Consider the following 22,605-nt stretch of genomic DNA (forward strand, 5'->3'; position numbering starts at 1 on the left):
AAGTGCAGTGTTTTTTTTTTCTTGCTGGTTCTTATCATCAAAACCTCTTGTTAGCTTTTCATTATCCAGGGTAGAGTCTGCTTTTTTCCCTATTTTGCAAAAATCAATATAATACACCCAAAAGAACTAGCTGCAATTTTATACAGACAGCATCAACCTCAGTTCTGTGGTACAGGTCTATGGGCTCTCTCTCCCAACAAATAATCCTTAGTTACAGAAGTGCTATTTGTTGGAAGAGATTCAATATTTACTCTCCATTTAGGAAGAAAGCAACTGAAGGGAAAAGGCTGTGGGAGAATGGCAGAGATGACAGAACAAACCCTTGGGGCCAAGGAACACATTTCTGCACTGAGTATTTCAGGGGAGTTCCTGCAGCCCAGCCCTAGTCCAGTCCCATGGTCTGCACAGCAATTAGCAGTTTGACAGTGTCAGACTCATTAAGGTACAACTTCCTTGGGCCCCCCCCTGAGTCCAAAGTAAAGGGAGAGGGGGGAAAAAGCTGCTGATAGGAGAGCTGGTGCAGTCTGGTCAAAAGTGGTGATTGCAGTCCAATTTAATTTCATCTGAGGGCATTTAGGCTGCCCAATACAAACCCACCCTGCGATACAAACCCAACCAGAGAGAGGCTCATGGGCAACTCCCTTCAAAAGCACAGCAATGATTTAAACAGGAACATTGATACAGCCACATCTGGAGCTTCCTAAACAAACTTGAGACAGTTTCCATTACGATGATACCTAAAAGGTGGTCTCTTCACATGATCTTGTCTAAAAGGATGCTTGCAGCAAAACTCAAACAGCAGGAATTACAGAGTACTAAAACTTGAAAAAGTAAGAACTCTTACCTCAGTCTGTGATGAGCTACTGCAGCACATACAGCCACAAGTAGAGCAGCAGGAAGAAAACACACAAATCCTCCAACAGAATTGATTGTGAGGAGTTCTGAAAGAGAAAGAATCAAGTCTGTAAAAACTATCTTCAGTTATCATAATAATATTTATCAATGTATAGTATTTATGGATTCATTTATGCATATTTTAATAGACTTTAGAGAAAATGCACACAGAATTACTGAAATGAGCATTTCCAATGCCCGTATATAGAAGAGAAATTGTGCTAAAAGGCAATGTAAAATGGTTAATCATTACTGGAATTTTAAAAATGTTGCTTACCTTTACAAAGATATCAGTGCTCTCATCGCCCCCTGGTATCCTCACAGAAATTCTAGTTTCATGTGTAATAGTGACGTGAAATCCTGAAGACAGGTATGCAGGGGAAGAAAAAAGTCAAAACCATTTATCACAAAAAGAATCATTATGAAATTAAATCACGTTAAATATTTAATTGCATTTCAAAATTGCCCTTACTAGGCTTTAAAACTATTACATATTCTTAACAGCAGAATTATAGATCATTCATATACATTTATCTTTAAATCTACTAGTCAAATACAACAAAACAGAGTATCTTAGGAATTCCAAGCAAGGTGTGCTGCATGTCAGTGAAGCCTAATTCCTAGTTGCTATGTATTTTCTTACATTGTCATGTTCATTGATTAATCTCATTCTGAGTAAAATCACACTGTTTAAACTATTCTTAAGAATATAATCTCAAAAACTGAAATAATGTTACCAGTGGAGCAGAGCTCCTCTGAAAGCAACAGCAGCTCTGTTAAACCCTCTCCCTGAGTTCTCTGGCCAGCTCTGGTGATTGCACTTCACTGGAAGCAAGAGCCTCCTGCTGTGCTACTACAGAAGGATAACTTAGAAAACTATGCTTTCAATTTACTATAATTTAACAGAAAATTACCTTTGCTTCTATGTCTGTATTGATAAGAACTTCATACCTTTGATGCTCATAAAACAATATTAAATGTTCAAGCCCAAGACTGCTTGTTGTAAAACTCACTCCTAATTTTGTCTGTATTTTTGCAAACTCCCTGAGGGTTGAAAAGATTTCAGTTTAAAGTTGTTAATAACTATATAAGCGATGAAATGGGTTTCTGCTGGAGCTGTGCTTGTGGTAGGCACCACACACCCTGCAGGTGGCACCTTATGACCTTACAGAGTGATCTTGCTTTTGAAGGGGCAAATCAGGAGTGTTTGTTACAACAGGGATTCTCTGCAGCTGTTTCAATTCAGGCACTGCTGCCTGAAAATAGATGTGGCAAAAATATCTAGCCTACTAAACTTCCAAATGATTTAGAAGCATAGAACTTCTTAGTTACACATCTGCATGCTCAAATCTGCAAGGAATTTGTTTAGTCTGCTAAAGGTACATTTGGTCATGTCAGAGTACCAGCCATCATAATTTACCAGAGTAAATCCATCATCATGTGTAAACTAAGAAAATTTCTCGATCTCATATCCACAGATAAAAATACGGCATTACTATCCAAATTCAACTGTACAGATTTCTCAAAATTTCCATTATTAGGCCATGGGTATGATAGAGGGAAAGATTCAGAAGTAGGTCTTAGACCCTATTCAATATTCAGGCAAAGATGATATTGTGAAACACTCTTGGAGTCATCTTCCCCCCTTCGGTATTATGTCCATATGTGTTCATAGTACCAATTTCAGTACAACTTCTGCTGTACCTCAGCAAAATTATCTTTAAAGACTATGAATTTAAATGGATATTTAAAATTTTAGCACATATACAATTTGTGTGTATTTTCACTAAATTCTATTGAAATATGCATAAAGGGGTGATTATCTCTCTGAGTAGCCAAGAATGAGGTAGCATCAACAATTTCTAGTCAGCATTGGCTACCCAGCGGGATATTCTGAGTTATCATTAAACACACACTTATTGGTGATGAGCAACAAACCCCGCAGTCAGTTCCACACAGGTACGTTGGGACAACTCGTTTGCTACTCGCTCCCTTCCAAACCAAGGTGTTCTCCCGGAAACACACATTGACAGGTAAGGATCGTGCGATCCTTACCTAAAGCCTTGAACTGCAAGGTCCAGCTCAACTTTCACAGGCTGTCCTCGAGCACTTCGCCTACGGCTCATACAGGGACACCCCCGGCAGTGCCGGGCAGGGACACGGACGGTGGAGCGGGGCCCGCCCGCCCCATCGCGATCTGGAGCTTCTCCCCTTCACCTCGAGCAGCTGCAGCTCCCAGCGCTCCCGTTGGAAAGCGGGTTCGCAGCCGAGGTGACAACACTGTCGAAGACGTTTGCTTTAAAAAGCAAAAACATTTTTATTGCTTTAAGGGGAACCCCACCCCCCCAACCAACCAACTAAAAACAACAAAAAAACCCTAAACAAAAAAAGCCTTTTTGTCCACCCCACTAGGGGCGGAGTGAAAAAGTTGGAGCGCTCCCGGGAAAGGAGCGGGGGAAGCCGCCTTAGCGCGGAGCTGGACACTGCCGGAGTCCCGCGGGCGGAGCTGTCCCAGTCCCGTCCCCTGTCCCGGTCCCGTCCCGTGCCCCGATCCCGTCCCGCAGAGCTCCAGCCGCCCGCTCACTCCAGCGGGACGGGCGAGGCAGAGGACTTCGGCCCGGCTGCCCCTCGGGCCGCTTTCGAAACAGAACGAAGCCGCTCTGACACATCCTCCGCAGCAGCCAAAGGGTGCGTTCCGGTGGGAAGTCCCACCCGCGCCCCTGCCCTGCCTCTCCACAGAGTTCTCCTCCTCCCGCCCCCCGCCCGCGGCCCCAGCGCTCGCAGGGACCACCCCCGTCCCCCCCGGAGCTGGGCGGTGGCTGCCGAGGGTCGGCAGCCCCACACACGAGCGGCCTCCGCGGCGGGCAGGGACGGAGACGTGTCCTGTGGGTGCCCCTCCTGCGGGACAGACCCGCGATCTCCCTCCTCCTCCGGCGGCCCCGGTCTCTGTGCGGCAGGAGCCCCCCAAGAGGGGTCGCGGGCAGCCGCAGACCCTGCGGAGCTCACAGCGGCCAGACACGCTTGTTCTCAGGAGGAAGCGGCGAGGTAAGTGGGCTTGAACGGTTCCAGCCGTGGAAAGGAAACTTGCCACAAACTTTTTCTAAGTGAATGAACTTCCTTCCTAGCGGCACTGAAGTGAAAGTTAGTCCAAAACATTCCCAGGCAGATTGATTTAAACGGTGTTAAACAGCCTCCAGCAGGGAAAAACAAACAAACAAAAGGTAAGAGCTGCTTTTACCTGAGGAGCTGTTCCTCCTGCGCCTCACACAGTCAGGCCTGACAGGTTTTGGCAGCACCGTGAAGGGTAAACGTACTGACAAGGTCTCATTGTTCTGCTGCATCGTGCGTTGTCCATGCTGCAGACATCTCTGGGAGAGGGTCATATTTTACATCTGCCAGAGAGGATATTCTTGTTTTGGCTCTGTCAAAATAGGACAGGGAGTAAAGTTTCAGGCACAGTGGCCCTCTTTGTTCCAGGATCAGTTTAGAAGAACTGGGCTAGGACAGTTCTCGTGCAGAGGGACCATGCGTAGAGGAGAGTGGATGTAGATCAATACAGCAAAAAGAATTGTGCCTTGAAACTAGTGTTTTAATCCATTCAATCCAAACGTGTATGCTCCATTTAAACTAAATCAGAATGGCTTGATTTTTGACCTCTGCACTTCAGAAATTAAGAGAACTGAAGTTTGTGAATCATCTACACACTGACTCTCAAAGTCACTTGAATGTTATGGCCAGGACAGCGCTGACTGAGTTCACACTTTGCAAGATAAAAATGCTCTCAGATGTTATTCTGTCAGTCCTGTTCCATTTGATGTAAAATGAAATGAACAAACAAACCCAACAAAGAAAACACAAAACCAACTAAACCACAAAAACCCAAACAAACAAACAAAAAACCCAAACATGGAATCATATCTAACTATAAATGTGAAAAACGTGATGGAGCAAATTTAAAATAATACTTCAGTTACTTAAAAAGAACATCAATATTAGATTTAACCTTCTTGGCTGGTAATTCAGCCTTCAGCCCAGACAGTGGGTGCTCTGTTGTGGTACATATTTTTGATGACTCATTTGCAGTTTTATCAAAGAACAGGACAGCTCTGGTTGGTTAACAGTAATGATGCCCAGTGCCCTCTAACACTTTTAAATTAGGCACCTCATATACTACAGAACCATTTCATTGCTACCCATTTTCCAGTACACCCTCCTATGTATGGAGGATATCCTCCTTCCTCTCTTTGCAGTGGACTGTCAGCCCTTTAGAAGTCTAGGAGTAAGGTCTCTGGGCTGAATCCTAACACCTTTGCTTATCTATCTTACAGAGACTGCAAGCCATTTTAGTCCTTAGATGCCCTATGCAGCCTTTTTTCCCTCTCCTTTTTGTCTCCCCTTCTTAAAAAAAAAAAAAAAAAAAAAAAAGTGAAGGAACACATTCTTCACCTTTTACAGCATCACTGCCCTTTAGAGAAATCTGTTTTCACATGTGACCCCAGATCAACATCTGTGTTGTCACAACAGTAGATACTGTAGGTACTGGTGGATTACATCAGCCTGATACTGTATTCAGAAATGTGTTACAATGATACAAGGAGCCCCAGACGCTTCATTTCAGAACTCCACTGCCCACTTCGAGCTCACCAGTGTCCAATTAAATATATTATTAAATTGTAGCAAGAGAATTTTCCTGCTCAGGTGCTCCTGCTCTCCTCAGTCTTGTAAGATCACTGTCTGTAGGCCCTGCTGAATAGCAACAAACTTTTTTAAAACGAGCTCCCGATTTTGAAGCTCTACTGCAATACAGGGAATGTATTTTATGTTGCTGCCATATGCATTTCTGCAGGTCTGCTCACTGATTCCTGAGGAACATCTTACCACATGTTCATAAAGAGGTCCTGATTTGGGGGAATTCTGAAAGACATGCCATAATATTCACTGAGGCCCAAAAGACAGCTTTTTGTTTGTAGGAAGTAGAGAGCATTCCAGTAGAACCACGTTGTGTATACTTTAACATTTCTATATATTTCATTTTGACACTATACTATTTAATAGAGCTGCCATAAAACTATAATTCCCTGGGTAAAGAGGGCCTGCTTCCCCAGCACATTTCAGAGCCTCAAGTGACTCTATGTATTAAGATAATAACTTGATTTTTTTCCAGTTACTGAAAAAAAGCACCTTTTTTGCTGAAATACAGTTTTTGGGAACACTTCACAGGTTCTAAATGCTCCAGTGCAAACAAAAAAAACAAACCAAACTACAACGGAAAGGGAAAGTTGAGTGCAAAGATGCTCAGTGTAAAAAGATTACATTTTCTGTGGTTCTGCCACATTCCACAAGAGTATTTACCACAGAAGAACTTGAATTGTGATTAACCCATGCATGCTTATAGTACTTCATACATTATTGTAGAGAAGTATCATCATGTTCCAATTTCGGGACTTGATGATCTCAGTCCTTTAGACCAACCTCTTCAATAAAATGTTGAATAGTTTTGAGTTTCAAAGCCTGTATCTGTGAGAGGCTCTTAAGCAAACCAGCTTTTAAAAGGTATAGACTTTGGTATTAGGATTCTGGCACAAGGCAAGACACAAACACTTAATCCTGTCATGTCACTGCTGTCTTTGGAGTGCCGCTTCAGAGTGTTTTTGGGAGCTCAGTAGCCCTTGTTTATGCTTTAGCAAGTTGTAGAACTACAGCCTCCAGCACTAGCAGAGTAGATAAGTCCCTGACTGAACACGATTCCAGGGATTTTGGAGAATCTACCCTCAGCCAAGGATTAGGTAGAGTTCAGGCTTAACAACCAGCATTCTGGTGAGGAGGTACAGTAATATTCAATGGCTTTATAGATGCCAAAAGAAGCCAGTCAGTACTCATTTCAGAGTCTGTGAGCCCTACCTGTCTAAATAATAAGTGTTGACCTTCTGTAGGACCAAAATATGAGTGTTCACTCCTCCCAGAAAAGTAGAAGCAACCCAGGGACAGAATATCTTTCCCAGATTGTTCAGGCCCAGGCCCATATTCTACCAGCCTCATTACCAATTTGCTGTTCCTGAATCAATAAAGTCCCATGGCCCATCAGTTTTGCAGGTTAAACATCAGTACTTCAAAACCATAACCCTCTTCATCACAACAAATCAAGTAAAAACCTCTCTACCTTTGCATGCACCTCTGCTGCATCACAGGAAATGGGCAAACCTCCTTCTGCAAGAGACAATCCTTTAATAGTTTCCACCTGCAAAAAACAAATTCCACCCCCACCTTCAGCTGGGCTCAGTTTTTTATTAGCCATGTGAGAATCACCTGTGTGAACTTTAGGCTCAGACATATCCCCAGCATCTTTTTTTTTCTTTGCAGAGCAAACTGTTCTCCATGATTGGTTGTTCATTTTTCAGAAGTTTGGGGGTTTGTACAGCCTATTACAAGTTTTTCTAAGAAGAGTCAAATGTATGCTTCTTCCCATCCTTTCCCTGAGAGTAAAAAAAACCCCATACTTTTGCACATGAGATTGTACATAAAATTGTACAATTGTATATAATTGTGCATGGAAGACTTTTAACATTCATCAGCAAAATACATCTATTTTGTTACAGAGGCCTTAGGGCCTTGTGTGTGCTCTCACAAACTTTACACTGTAGAGTTTCATCCAAGAAAAGGAGTACAGTTCTGTTCCACTGTTCAGTAAGAAAAAGCTGATTCATTAAGGCATGTTTTCTTTTAGTGAAAAACCCCAGACATTTAAAAATAAATGCAGGTTTTATATTACAAAACTACATAACTATGAAATTTGAATGTAAAAAAATCAACAGTAACAACTAATTTCTGAAAAATTTTACTTCACAAACATAATACAGTATTCAGTGTATTTCAGGAAAAAGCTTGGTTATATCTTTCAGTTGGCCAGTGCATTACAGTGGAACAGCCTCTGGATAAGTTGCTATCTCTGGAATCCCCAGCAATGACTTAGACCAAAGCCATGGGCCAGGGAGAAATACTATTTACAACCTCAAGATATCCCTATTCACTAACAGTTTATACCAAAAGGAATGAGTTTCAAGGGGAGAGAGCAAGAGAAACACTTTTGACTGGCTGGCAGCAACAGTTTCTGTGACACACAGGCTGTGAAAAACTTGCATTGAGTCCCTGTACCAGTACAACACAGAGCTAAACCTGTGTTGCTGACAGGGCTCACAGGCTTCTCTGAAGGTTAAAAAACTTGCCATTCCTACTCAGCCTGAGGATCTGGTGATGATGGATTGTAACTGTACTTGGAGAACTCTTGAGGGACCTGGGTTTAGTACTAGGGTAGAAAGCCACAGATGAGGAGATTTTGCCTTTCCCTATGTTTGGAGTCATGCCTCCAAACCCAGCAGCTTTTCACCTTAGGGATAGCTGGAAAGGAGTTTCAGTGTTGCACATTTGTTGTGTAGAGATGTCCTAGATTTGGTCTGGCAGAATATGCAGTGGGCATACTCATCACTTCTATTGTGAATTGGCTTGTGTGATATCACTGTCTGTCAAAAACTTACAGAGAAGTTTGTGGAATTGTTGTTTTCCTTGTATTCTTTCCTGTTAGAGGTGAGTGAAGACAAACTACTAGGTAAGCAAAGGTTTCCACCCTTTATGAGTTTGGCAAATACTTGAAAATGTCTGTTGTGTATCTATCTCAGGAACCAGGAGTAAATAGAAGTCAGGCTGCATATAATACACATATATAGACTGCATTAAATGAATAATAAGACAGCAAATTTCAGAGTAAATGTTTATTGGTTTATTGACATTGTTAATGTTATCCATTGTTCCTGGATAGTGAGAATGGATAAAGTATACCAGTGTTACCTGAAAATGACTGACATTTTAGAGGTAGTAATGCTTACATCTTAATTAGTATTTTTTTTGTTTTTCTAGGGTAAAACACTGGATTTTTGTTGAAAATTCTGCAAAACTGGTACTATCAGTAAAGATGTCATACTTAATGAAAGGAGTTAAGTGGTACAGTCCTGTAAGTCAGATGGGCAAAGTAACAGGAAGCTTGTTTAAAGCACACACATTAAAGAACATACTAGGCATCAATGAACAACAACTCAAAATTTCACGTGCATCATCTCAACTTAGTTCTGAAAAGGCAAACTCTTATAACTATGTCATTGTTGGAGCTGGATCAGCAGGGTGTGTATTAGCCAACAGACTGACAGAAGACCCTCTCAGTACTGTGCTCCTTTTGGAAGCAGGCCCTAAAGATACCCTTCTAGGCAGTAAAAGACTGATGTGGAAGATTCACATGCCTGCTGCATTAACATACAACCTCTGTGATGAGAAATACAACTGGTATTACCACACAACACCCCAAAAGCACATGGACAGCCGAGTGATGTACTGGCCCCGAGGGAGAGTGTGGGGTGGCTCCTCTTCCCTCAATGCTATGGTTTACATCCGAGGGCATGCAGAGGATTATAACAGATGGAACAGGGAAGGGGCTGCAGGATGGGACTATGAACACTGCTTGCCCTATTTTAAGAAGGCACAGACACATGAACTGGGGTCAAATCAGTACAGAGGTGGAAATGGACCTCTGCACGTGTCGAGAGGGAAAACAAACCATCCTCTTCATCAAGCATTCCTGGAGGCAACCCAGCAAGCTGGGTATCCCTTCACAGATGATATGAATGGCTATCAGCAAGAAGGATTTGGCTGGATGGACATGACTGTACATCAAGGTAAATCATAATGGAATACATAAGTAATTTCTGTTTCTGAGCCATCAGTGGTACTTCTGAAGTAATTTTGGAATATGGACATATAATCTGCATTGAATGCCATTTGGGTGTTTAGGTTACTACACAGCTATGGCACTCTGTGTTTGCACCCTGTTCATTTCACAGCAGTTTGCTATCAGTCTAGTGCATATTTCATTGAAAATTGCACTGGCAGGCAAGTCTTGATTCACAGTTAAACTATGTCACTGTGAAATATGTTATGTTAAAATAAAATCTTTCCCTATTATTTCAAATCACATTTGCTTCGAACTGATAAACTCTGTGAAGGCTTTCCCTCTGTAAACATCCTGGTGGTTATTGGCCAAAATCTGAAGAATACTGAGCATGACTATTGTGATGTTTAATGTAAATATACATTGTAGGTCAAAGATGGAGCACAGCTAGTGCTTATCTTCGCCCAGCCATATCACGCCCAAATTTGTCAGTTGCAGAGAAGACACTTGTAACAAAAATCTTGTTTCAAGGAACAAAATGCATTGGTGTTGAGTATGTGAAAAATGGGCAAATGAAAAAGGTAAGAGATTTTTATTTTCCAGTTGAAAGGTATGAGTCAAAGCAAAATTAATTTTTTTTTGAAAAACCAACACTTTTATTAAAAGTGATACCAGTATATGATTCCTTGTCAGTTATTCTACAGTGGGTGATATTGCAGTTGTATTGATTTAGAGATTAACTTCTCCATCATATTTCCATCTCTCAGTACTGAGGGGACAAGTCATAACTTGATGTTACACAAGAGTGTTGTGTAAGATGTCTGATTGGAACCTATGGTGCAATCATGCACTGCCTCAGCACATTGACTAGTGTTGACTATGCTGATGTTTCTGAAAAACAATTCTTAAAATTATGTTCTGGCATAGGAAAATCTGTAAAAGCCAGACCTGAACTCTGAATGGCTCAAGGGATAAATAACAAGTCATTCACTTCTACTTTGCCATTATGTATCAAGATAGTAATGGGATGAAACATGGGATAGTAATGATGAAACATGATGAAACTTGCCTTATAGTTGGTTGTGGAATGAGTATTTTTCAGTCTCAGTCCAACTTTCACCGAACATGTGATTGTGTGGAAGGAAGCTTGAATTGTCATTACAACTTAACTCTGTGGATAATCAGCTAATTTTATGCTTCTTTCAATCAATTGACTTCTGTAAGAGCTAAAACATCCTCACTTCCCTTAACAGCTAGTTACAGAGTGTGTAACTAGGATATTGCCTAAAAGGGGCTTGCATGCTAATAACCTGAGATACTTAGACACAAACAAGTATAAAACAACTAAAAAGGGTAATAATAATACCCTAGAGAGAGTAGAGTACAAATTTTGATGGTTTGAGTTCAGTAAGTCTAATAAGACTCAGCAGACGAGTGTTCTGTGACTGAACACCTGCTAAAAGTTAAAATGCAGTACAAATAAACTGTTCTTTGATTTTCTAATGCACAGAACAAATCTGTTGTTGTCTAAGTGGTTTGGTAACGATAATCATTTTAACAATGTAAAACAAAATTTGCAGAACATTTAATTGATTTCATGAGCTATTAAGTGTCTGTGAAATAGTGTCTCTAATTGCTGTTCTTGTGCCATTATCGAGATTAACTTGGTTGAAGAAAGTCTTGGAAACCTAATTACACATGATCAAAGACTTTCTGAATATCTGAACATTTAATTGCAAAATTCTTTAATTCTTTAATTGCTATGAATGTTCATGCATATTAATATATGTATGAGTTATACATAGTGAAAGAATGATATATATTTAGCATATATCAGACAAAGTACACCTTCAAAGTATTTCCCTTCTTTTTTCCCCCCCCCCAGCATCACAATTGCAGGATTTCTCTTCTTTTACCTTCTGGAAAATTTTAGACCTGTCAGGATGGAAGAGCTAATAATTTTATTGCATTATGAACATCAAGATGAAACCCTTGATTACATTAAAGAGTTTCTGGTTTTACAGTCCATTTTAGATAGGATCTCTTTTACGTCAAGAGGTCACCAAAACCTGATTCAAGCATGATTCAAAACCTATTCACCAGCCAGTGACTTGTTATTTCACTAGAGGTTGAGGTCCTAGAGAAGGGTTCCAGTATTCCAGTAAGCTCTCTGACAAAAGTATGGAAGGTAGGCTGAACATTCCTACACTTTCTAAGTTCAGAATCAAGCAGAAAATAATATTTTAAAGGATAAAAATGTTTCAATGTTTCACAAACTAAATAACCCATACAAAAATATATCAAAGTCAGTTTTTCTCTTAGCATGTTAACTTTAAGCACCATGAAAGACTATACAGGCTGAGAATAACTACAGTGCTGACATTGCAGTGAGTTTAGACTGAACAAGCATCATTTGATTGGTACTTAGAACAAACTGGCACCAGTTCTGTGTGTACCATAGAAAATGTAAGTAAATTATATTTGTATAACATGCAAAATACAGATCTAAGTATTGATTCAACAGGCATAGATGTGCTCTGTATTAGTCTTAACATACTAATGATTGCCCAGAGCAAAACAATAATAAACAATAAAAGCAGCACTGGCCATCTGTGAGCAATATTAGATAAATAGTGTGAAAATAATTTATGAAACTTCTTCCTCCTATTACTTCCTAGTCTTACTCCAGCAACAATCTCATTTACAATCATTCTGTATAGCTGTGTCATTCAAAAAGGACAGAATTACTCCAAGCTAATATGCCTTCCATGCTAATCTGTTAACCATACTATAGGAAAAACATCACTTTTTAATGTTACTTTAGAAGCTAAATGTCTTACCTAAAATAAAACCAAACAGCTACTCCTAATAGCACCTTCCATTCTATGGAAGTGGAAAATGCAGATGAGCAGTACCACACATGGAATCACAGAATCAAGGTTGGAAAAGACCTCCAAGATCAAGTCCAACCTTCGACCAAGTACCACCTTGCCTACTAAACTATACCACAAAGTGCCATGTCTCCCTGTTTTTTGAACACTTCCTGGGATGGAGACTCCAGCACTTCCCTGGGGAGCCTTTATGTTTCCTTGAACCCTCATGGATTTTGCTTGTAATGAGAAAAAGCTCAGGGGCGTAGTTGTGTGTGTCACCTATTTTGTCCTCACTGTGGCCACACTGATATATTAGAATTCAAGGATAAATGTTCTGAGATTACTTTTGCAAATGTGTATTGCTTTAACATGTTGGACTAGCTCAGAATTTGCATTAAGTTGTTGCATACTTTTTGCTTCTTCTATGGTGTAGTTGTTCTTTCTTAAGGACAGATGAATGTTGAATTTTCTTTCTTATGTCCAACAGTTACTATTCAGCTTTTAATCCCTAACTCAGTGTTTATATAACAGGCAACATTCGTGTGACCAGGGAGGATGGAACACGTGTGTGTGTCCATGAGCCATCTCACTGGAATAGAAAGGGATAGTTTGAACATGGTTGGGTTCACCCACGTCATCCTCTTTCAAAGAGTGAAGGGAAAAGGAGGAGGGTATCAATATTTTCTTACTCTACACAGTTTTAACTGTAAAAAGCACTAAGAGGGCTCATTCTGATCCCAGATTAAAGAGATGTGGCAACAGCAAAGAGGAAAACCCCAGATACAAATGACACAGAGAAAGATTTTGGTATTGCGAAATGAGAATATACTGAGGCAGAACTCCTGGAAAGATGATGTGCCAAAATACTTGCAGAGACAGTTCTAGGAAAAGAACTGTACAGCACAGAAAGCCAAGTCCAAGGCAGAGGAATAGTTTAGCAGCTATATCATGACCAGCTCAGACCAAACCGTCTGATGAAAAGTGTGTCAGCAAAACAGAATTAGAGATATGCCTGCAGACAGTTTTCTCAGTGGTGCTGTAGTGATTGAGGGGCTTCTGAGAACTACAACGAGATAAAAACCCAAACATTAGTCTTGGTTGAATTAAGAAAATAAGCTCTTGAGAATTTTTGAGCTAGCATGTCTCTGAATTCAAGATCTCCCTTAGGAGTTTCAGTTTTAATTTACAAATGGTTATTGAAAACGGAAGAGAAGCTTAACTGACTGATCCAAATGTCACAGGTACTTTTTTCCTGGCAAGTAGGACAGGAGTTTATTTGCAGCCATGGTACTGACTGAGCTGAATGTTTATGTGCCATCCAATTTGAATGGATTGTAAAGCTGGGAATAAATACAGAAATGATCAAAGTGAAAGCTTGATTATTTCTCTCTGCGGAAACTTCTGGCAAGACAGGAACACATTTAGGATGAGGAAAATGTGAGGGAGGGGTGTCTAATCTGGATCAGAACAGCATATCCGAACAGAAGCTCTTGACGTTGCTTTCAGTCAGCTCAGGCTTTATAATCTTAGGGCTTTTGTGCTCATTTCCTTTTAGGTTTTTGCCAATAAGGAAGTTATTTTAAGTGGAGGTGCCATAAATTCTCCACAGCTGCTTATGTTGTCTGGAATTGGAAATGCAGATGATCTAAAAAAACTGGGGATCCCTGTCGTTTGCCATCTTCCTGGTAATTTTTTTATTTGTTTTAACCTTTCATGTTCCTACGGATGCAATTCAATGACCTTCAAATAAAATGAATCATGAAATACAGTTTTCTTTATATCAGGTTGTGTGGACTGAAATGTGTTTGTTACAAATCAGTGGAAAGCTGCATTGATTTTATACAAATCACTGGAAACATGCATTGATTTTAGAACTGAACAACCTCCTACAAACTCCTACACTTTCCTCACTACATTTCATAGTAAAAATGCCTTTCTAAAGGCATACTTTAAGGTTAAGCAGCATACTTATCATTAAGGATTTTGAGTGAGTTTTGATCCACAACAGATTGTATAAACTCCCACTGTCATAAATACTCAAATACAGAAGGAATAACATGAACTTTTCCATAAAACTAAAAAAGTTAGTACTGCACTAACTTTCTATTTTCATTCTAGTTATGCTATGTTTATGTAAAACCTTATTCTGACATGAGCAAAAGGCTGATATGACTCATGGTCTTGGTCTTAGTCACCACTGCCCTTGTAAGAGGTTAGTTTAGTTCCCATTTATGCTGTTTTCTGGAAGCCATTGTGGTGTGTAACTGTTCTGTATGAAATAACTTCCCCCCCCGCCCTTTCTTCTCCCTCCTCCCCCTTTATTTTTCCCTTCAGGAGTAGGCCAGAACCTTCAAGATCATTTAGAAGTGTATGTCCAGCAAAAGTGCACCAAGCCTATTACTCTGTATAGTGCACAAAAGCCACTTAACATGATGATGATTGGTCTGGAATGGCTTTGGAAATTTACAGGTATGAAACAAAGTATGCAATCATTCTACCCTTGATTGATTTAGAATTATTACAGCCTTTCATCCATGAATTTCATAGGCTGGGAGCCTTGATATGTAATTTTTTTCATGCTCTTGAAAATAACTGGAACTTGCAAATGGACTTGAAATATTTTCTTCTAAATCAGAATATTTTAATGCTACTTTTAACATTCCCGTATCTCATTTGAAGAAAAATTCTACATTTTAAAATCAGTGCTACTGAGAAAGCTATTGTTAAAAAAATGAAGAAAATATTCTACTTGAAATCCATGTAATGTCAATAAAAACGTATTGTTGAACTGAACAAATTTTTCTGTAAAATTGTTCCAGAAGAACAATTGTTTGTTGCTCTGATCAGAATCCTCTAGGCCTGCGAGTAAATCTGAACTGACTTTTGCATTTTACAGTAACTCAGTTGTAAGTTGTACCTCAAAAAGAATCTGCAAATACAATCCTTGTTATCAGTAAAATAGTTTGTTCAAAGTTGAGGTCTCCACCACTTGCTGAATTATTCTCTTAGTATTTGACAATTTACACTGGGTATATGTGGCTTTTTACCACACAAGTAAATATTGACAGCTAACTTACAGTTTTAAACAGATGTGGGAATAACATCATATGGGGCACATTGCAGGCTTTTCACCTTTCCCTTCAGGGTGGGGACTGTGGATGGCTCTGCCTATTACATGTGACTGATGGGATAACTGTACTGCACATCAGGAGTGTGCAGGGCAGGAATATCAGGATGCTGCAGTCGCTTCCCTCCACACCTGTGGGCCCTGGCACCAAATCTGCTTCTGGAGTTAGACCCTGGGTCTGCCAGTCAGTGAGAGAACTGTAACATCCCGCTCTCAAACAAACAGGATTTCCAAAGTTATGCATATTTACATTTATCTAGTCATTAAAAAGCAGATGGAAGTGATGCACATTGCTTAAATTACAAGCTGTTTGTAATGGATTCACGTTCCTTCTAATTGATGCTGAATCTATAAATTATTCATAGTAGTGCTACTAAGGGTTAAAAAGAAGTGGATTTATTGCTCTTCTGAGGTCTTTTAATGGCATCTTCTATCTCATTTACACTCTCTAGGTGAGGGAGCCACTGCCCACTTAGAATCTGGTGGTTTCATCCGAAGTGAACCAGGGGTTCCTCACCCCGACATTCAGTTCCACTTTCTTCCTTCTCAGGTGATTGATCATGGTCGGGTTGCTTCCACAATGGAAGCTTACCAGGTGAGTTGAAGAATGTGTTCCAATAATGTCTTGTATTAGCAAGGAGGCTTACACGCTATTGCAAATATTGATAGTTTGACTATATACTGAAAAATACTTTGTACAGCATAATATGAAAGAGTTGGCTTAACCTCCTACTTTGGGGGAAAAAACACAAGCTTGTCATTTGATATTGCTACCAAAATTATGTTACTTTTTATCTCTGGGAAAGTATGCAAGTATTGAATAGCTGTTTAAGGATTTGCACTAGTGAAGTGCCATCATGCTGTTGATTAGGATAACATTGTGGTAGGTGCTGTTGAAAACTAAATCAAGTTGTTCCCTGTTCCACTGCAGTTTAGACAAAGGTTTAAGTGAAAATTTATAAGACCACACACTTATTCATTGGCACAAATCCAAGCCCCATTTTAGACTATGATCTTGATTCAAGTCTGTGCTAATTCTGGGGAACTGTCACTGAATGTTTCTTTTTGCCATTCTCTTTTCTTCAGGGATGATAGTAATTTGGTCCAATTGCTGATTGTATTAGAATGCTCTGCTACTACTAAATTGGAATGATTGTATTTTAAATCAAAAGAACAGCTGTGAGTGATATTTCCTTCCCCTTATGGAACACATTTACAAAAAATTTATGTAAAATGGGAAAATGTTCAATGGCATTTTCCATTCTCTCTTTTAACATTTATGTTTGCTGAATTTGTACAGTCTGTCTAAATTGCGAAAAAAAAAATTCTCATACTGAATTTGGAACCTGACCTGGTGGGATTGTGTCACGAGTACAGCACTGTTGTTGCAGGTCCACGTGGGACCCATGAGGAGCACAAGTGTGGGCTGGCTGAAGCTGAAGAGTACAGACCCCAATGACCATCCTATCATTGAGCCCAATTACCTGTCAACAGGTAAATGAAGCCTCTCCTTGTTCTGCCAACTTACTTCTTGCCTGTTTCAGTGGCAGATTTTTGTATCTACTCAGCACCATTTCAGAAGCGTTGATTGGTACATTGTTACTGATTTCTCATTTATAAAATCAACTAGTATTGAAAGAGGTAGTTGCCCAAAGCGCCCTATAAACTAGAAAGAATTCCCTGGAGGGGATGCAGTCAGAATTCTCAGTGTTTGCTGTGTCATGCTGTTCATTCCATCCCTCATCTGCTTGGGAAGGAATGCATCTCATTTGCTTCTTTGTGCTGAGAATAATGGCCTTGGCTGGACAGTGGGTACAGCAAAATAAAGAGCAATTTCTCATAGCTCACCTATTCCCTTTTGGGATTGTGCAATACAAGTGAGAGTTTTGCTCACAGTGAATGTAAATACCTGTGACTTTGAAAAATATTCTGCTTTATTATGGCTTTCAACAGTGAGAGACTTTCCCTCCAGCCTTTTTTCTTCTATGCTATTTTATCTGTTATGCATTCTGTATGTATTGCTAAATTAAAGGTCTACTTACAATTTTCTTATTTTCTCTCTGCACAGAAAGAGATATTTGGGAATTCCGCCAGTGTGTCAAATTGGCCAGAGAGATCTTTGCTCAGAAAGCTTTGGAAAAATTTTGTGGGCCTGAAATTCAACCAGGAAGCCACGTTCAGTCTGACAGAGAAATAGATGCTTTCATAAGGCAGAAGGCTGACAGTGCTTATCATCCTTCCTGCACCTGCAAAATGGGTCTGCCTTCAGACAGCACTGCTGTAGTTGATCCCCAAACAAAAGTCATTGGCGTTGAAAACTTGAGAGTCGTCGATGCTTCAATAATGCCCAGTGTTGTCAGTGGAAATCTGAATGCCCCAACTATCATGATAGCAGAGAAAGCTGCAGATATAATTAAGGGCCTCCCGTCACTTCAGGAGAAAAATGTTCCTGTATATAAGCCCAAAACCTTGGAATCACAGAGATAAAGGAATATTCTCATCCTTTCACATCTTTTGCTACTTAGGCTTTGATCAGCATGTGGGGGTCTCGTACTGAACATGCCACATGATAAATATCCCACAAAACGACATATCCTAATAAAATAGCTATTAATTTGAACTTTTTTTAATTATTATTAGACTACCTGCTTTTTTTTTTTTTTTAATGAGCTGGCTTAAGTTGCTTATTTTAGAATTACAGAATCATAGAATATGCTGAGTGGAAAGGACCCATCAGGACCACTGAGTCCAACTTCTGACCCTGTGCAGGCCATCCCAAGAATCAGAAATTAAATATGACTTCCTGTGGTAAATTGAAACTTGTTGAAGAGAAGCTGTTTCTAAATGAGAGGTGTTCACATGAGCCAGAAATACTGTGCAATTGCATGAAGAATGGAAGATATTAATGTGTGCTATTTTGAAAATCATTATGGTCTGCCTTGTTATTTAAAGGAAGAGTTTTAACTGCTGTGAGAATATTACCCAGGCTAATGGCTAGTCAGTTATCCCCACATCCTGCAAGGAATGCTTAAGTAAATGTAAGCATTTAGGCAATTTCATATTCACAAGCCAAAGTAGTTTATATCAGAATTTATAGCAAAGAGAGGAACCTGCTCAGAGTTTGTTAAATGTTGTGTCTACGAGAGGAACACATGGTTTACAAATTCACACTGAAGGTGAGATTTCATTATACTCAGCAGTCTTAACTGCATAGTATTCAGGAAAAAGACATACATTGCATATATCAGAAGCTTATTCTTTAAAAAAATACAGAGCTGGAGCTAATATTTATAAAAATATTTATAAAAATGTAACAGAAAACTGGAATTTCTCCTTGTTTGTTTGTGGTTTGTTTTTTTCCACAAGGAGCTTAGTAGAATTCTATTCACAATTTAAGCTGACTTAGTTGTACCACTTTATTATTTGGGACAGTAACAGATCTGCACTTCCTGTAACATCCTTAAAGTTACTGGTCTTAGCTCCAAGATGATTGTTTGCAAAAGATATTTCTCAGCAAATATTGTGAATAGTGCCTTGCTATCAATAAAATTTAATTTAAAAAATTACAGCCAAACTACATTTGAAATGAAATGTTATTCAAAATAACTGCATAAGCTGATAATATGGGAAGAGATCTTTTTAAATTAGAAGACATATTTTAGTCAGTGAATCCATTTTAGTTAGGACTTTAATCTTAATTTTATTATCTTCAAATGTGTAAATTAAGCTACATGATCTTTCATGGCTGTTTTCTATGTCAATCTAACTTTCAGGTACTGATTTTTAAAAAAAAACAAACCTAAGGGAACAACTTATTGAATGAAATTGAATCCATTGATTACTCTGTATTTATTAAGAATTGCAAAATAACTTCTGACTAAGCAGCTGTCAAATTATAAAGTAAAAGCATCTGTAGCCTAAGTTTGGTGGCAAACACAATAAACTTTTTCAGAAAAATGGAATTTGACACCATTTGAACAGATTGTAAAAAACCTTGCTGACTCAGACATTGGCTAGAGGGACAACTGCAGATGTTTAAGGCAGATATTTGTACCTGGTGCTGCTTGCTGGAAGGCAGTGATTGGAAGCCCTGCTGTTAACTGAGGGAAAGGACTTGATTCACTTGAATGTCTGCATAAAGACAAACAAAACCACTGAAAATGGAAGATGCCGGCGGTGAACTCTGCTCCAAAAAGAGGCAGGTAAACCTTCTCTATGTATTTGATGCCTTCTTTTGAAATGAGGGGAAGAACAGGAATATTTCAAGTCATAGGTGATTGATTAGCTGAAAGACAACGATTGATCTGATGCCAATGTGTGTTTGGGAGAAGCAGGGACTGCATATTCTGTACCTTCTAATGGCAAATCATTATTATTCAGCACCTGTGCTTCTGAGATTTTCCTTTAAAGGTATTCAGGAAGTATCTTAGTGTCATTTAGAACACAACACTCAGAGTAGTATAAACAGGTGAGACTTACCACAGTCCTGTGCAGCTGAGAGGGGAAGCAATTTGGCAAGATGGAAAGCTGAAGTTCCTGCATTTGCAGATTTACAACATGAGTTTCCACTCTAGGCATGCAAGATGGGAATTGTTATTATGCAACTGCAGAGGATTAACTAGCCACTGGCTTACATAACTTATCACTGAACACACACAGACCTATCCTCTGCCATTATGTCAAGCCCTAAAAATATGAGTAAATAGCAAGGTATCCATGCCAAACTGTGTGTCTTAGTTCAGGTACACATCGCTGCACTGAGTAATCAAATATTATCAGGCATTTCTTCTGAAACATAATCTTTTCTTGCACCCATAGACACCTTGCAGATTCCTCCCTTTCTAAACACTTAGATATTTTCATTGCTGTGAACTGCAGTTATTAATTCCAGCCTCACTGCTGTAAAATGCTGAGGCTCCTTCATGACATTCCTCTGATGCAGTGCTAGAGAATTGGCTGAAAGGTTTTGTTGCTCTGGGGAAATCTTTAGGTAACACCAATCTTGCCATTAGTTTCTCTTGCTGATATCTGGCTGCTGATATTGAATTCCTGGTAAAATTATTCTGACTTCTAGCAGTCAAGTCATGCTTAGAACATGTCCAAGATATTCTAACATGCCCTGTGGAGCACTGGCAGTCTGCCAGCTAAAATTAACCATCTTTTACACCTTATTGAATTGCAGAACACAGGCTGATAATTCCAGAGTTTTACTTATTTAACAGAATAATATAGTGTGATTATTCCCAATTCTACCGAGACATTAATTTTTCTATACATATTTCTATTTATGTATTCAAAACCAGTTAACTTTAAAAGCTGTCTGATGTAAGAATTTGGAAGTTACCAGACCTGCCAGCACAGCTTGAACCAGCAGCGGTTCTACAAGTGAGAACATCAGCATTTCCATGGGAATACCTTGCTGCAGATGCTTCAGACAGTTGGAGGTCTCTGGCTGGGGACAGTGAGATTAAAAAAAGAAAAGTGACCAAAACCACATCTTTTGTACACACATTTCAGTTCAAGTTCCTTTAGTATGACAAGTGCTTTTAAAAGCAGCAGAAAATAGCAGTATTTGTAAACCTGCATTATATTTAATTTATGTAAGGTTTTGTACACCAGAACTTCTGATGTTTCAGCAACTTAAAATCCTTTCCAAGTGTCTGATTTCAGTTAATCTGCAAGCAAATGAGGCAGCTATATAAATACTGGATAACTGTAAACTGGGCTTGGAATATGCATTTTCTATACAATAAACATGAAAATTTTAAGAAATAATTAAAGAATCTATACTTTTTATATTATAGTTAAAATGAAGAGTTATTGTAGGGAGAACACATGATATCTTATCACAGTATTGTAACTTCAGTCTCAATTCTTCTGTCATCCAAGCTCCAAAAAAACCCCCAGTGTTCAAATATGAATATATTTTGTAGATTCACTTTTTCAGGGAATTTACTTCACTGTAAAAGACTTCACAATGTCTAATTCTTTACTAATGTTTTCTGTCATTACAAACAGACATAAACCAATCTGGAGACTTAAAATATGCTCTAATTGTTGAAAGAACTAGTTTTTCTGTATTGAATAATTAATATGATTGGCAGTATTTTAAGGGTGCCAATTACCATATAATTTTGCATATATTGATTACTTTTTTCCATGGACTTCTGTAGTAAAATTGAACAGGTATTCTACATATCCATACATATGTTCTCTCTTAACCATTAACTACACAGAACATGGTTTGAAACTAAATTTCCTTCCTTGTTTATTTTTGCAAGCAGTTTTCTCATAAAATAGCTTATCTGCCCTAAAGAGTCTCTCATCAAGACTATTAAAGGCTAAGGACTAACAGCAAGAGAATACAGTGAGGTATATTGTTTTCTGTTTCCTTGGACAAATCATTTATTAAAAAAAAAACATCTTTCAGTTCATTCTGCCAAATCTGACGTGCTATCAGAGGTCCACGCTCAACAAAATAAAAGTCTGGGATTTTATTTATTTATTTTAATGTTTAACTTCTGTTGCCTTACAGGTGGTTTTCAGAAGTGGGTATACCACAGTAGGTGGAACTTCGAAAACTACTCATTGTTATTTCACAAGATGCCAAATCCAGAAAGCTCCATTTTGGCTTCCTGGAGTTTTTTTTCTGTAAGCTGGAAAAATGCAACAAGTGACTACAGCTGGGTAACCTACACAAGCACTTCCCAGCAGACAGCATGGAAAATATTGATGTTTTAGGGGATTAAAATAAAATTTCCCTAATGGTTTCCATAGATCTGTATCTAGGGAAGTAATAATCCCTTTTTTTATATGAATACTCTAGTTGTTTTTTTTCTTTCTGGTTAACAGTAACCATTCATAAAAGACATGCATGCTCTGATACTACAGACTGATACTATATTCCACACATTCCCTCCCATTCTTCAAACAATGCAAACAGAATTTAACCATTGGAGCTTCTTGGTGAAAAAAATATTAGTAAAAGGACACCCAAG

The 22,605-nt window shown here is 39.0% G+C and overlaps 1 protein-coding gene across 1 annotated transcript; it reads left to right on the forward strand.

The window, feature by feature from the left end:
- Positions 1-3,286: 3,286 nt before the first annotated feature.
- Positions 3,287-19,388, forward strand: CHDH (choline dehydrogenase). Its single transcript, XM_051811551.1, has 8 exons — positions 3,287-3,939; positions 8,806-9,614; positions 10,037-10,188; positions 14,036-14,165; positions 14,815-14,949; positions 16,060-16,202; positions 16,999-17,101; positions 17,676-19,388. The coding sequence occupies exons 2-8, from the start codon at positions 8,861-8,863 to the stop codon at positions 18,092-18,094; spliced, it is 1,836 nt and encodes a 611-aa protein (XP_051667511.1). The 5' UTR covers positions 3,287-3,939; positions 8,806-8,860; the 3' UTR covers positions 18,095-19,388.
- Positions 19,389-22,605: the final 3,217 nt, after the last annotated feature.

The sequence above is a fragment of the Manacus candei genome, unplaced genomic scaffold, assembly GCF_025592945.1.
Source record: "Manacus candei isolate 608988 ecotype Guabito, Panama unplaced genomic scaffold, ASM2559294v1 h1tg000082l, whole genome shotgun sequence".
NCBI classification, from domain to species: Eukaryota; Metazoa; Chordata; class Aves; order Passeriformes; family Pipridae; genus Manacus; species Manacus candei.

What these genes read in the sequence shown, in the direction of transcription:
- CHDH (XM_051811551.1), top strand. Translation starts at nt 8,861, where the DNA reads ATGTCATACTTAATGAAAGGAGTTAAGTGGTACAGTCCTGTAAGTCAG. An exon ending in AAAATGGGCAAATGAAAAAG is followed by an intron (nt 10,189 to 14,035) that starts GTAAGAGATTTT and finishes ATTTCCTTTTAG; the next exon opens with GTTTTTGCCAATAAGGAAGT. An exon ending in ATGGCTTTGGAAATTTACAG is followed by an intron (nt 14,950 to 16,059) that starts GTATGAAACAAA and finishes TACACTCTCTAG; the next exon opens with GTGAGGGAGCCACTGCCCAC.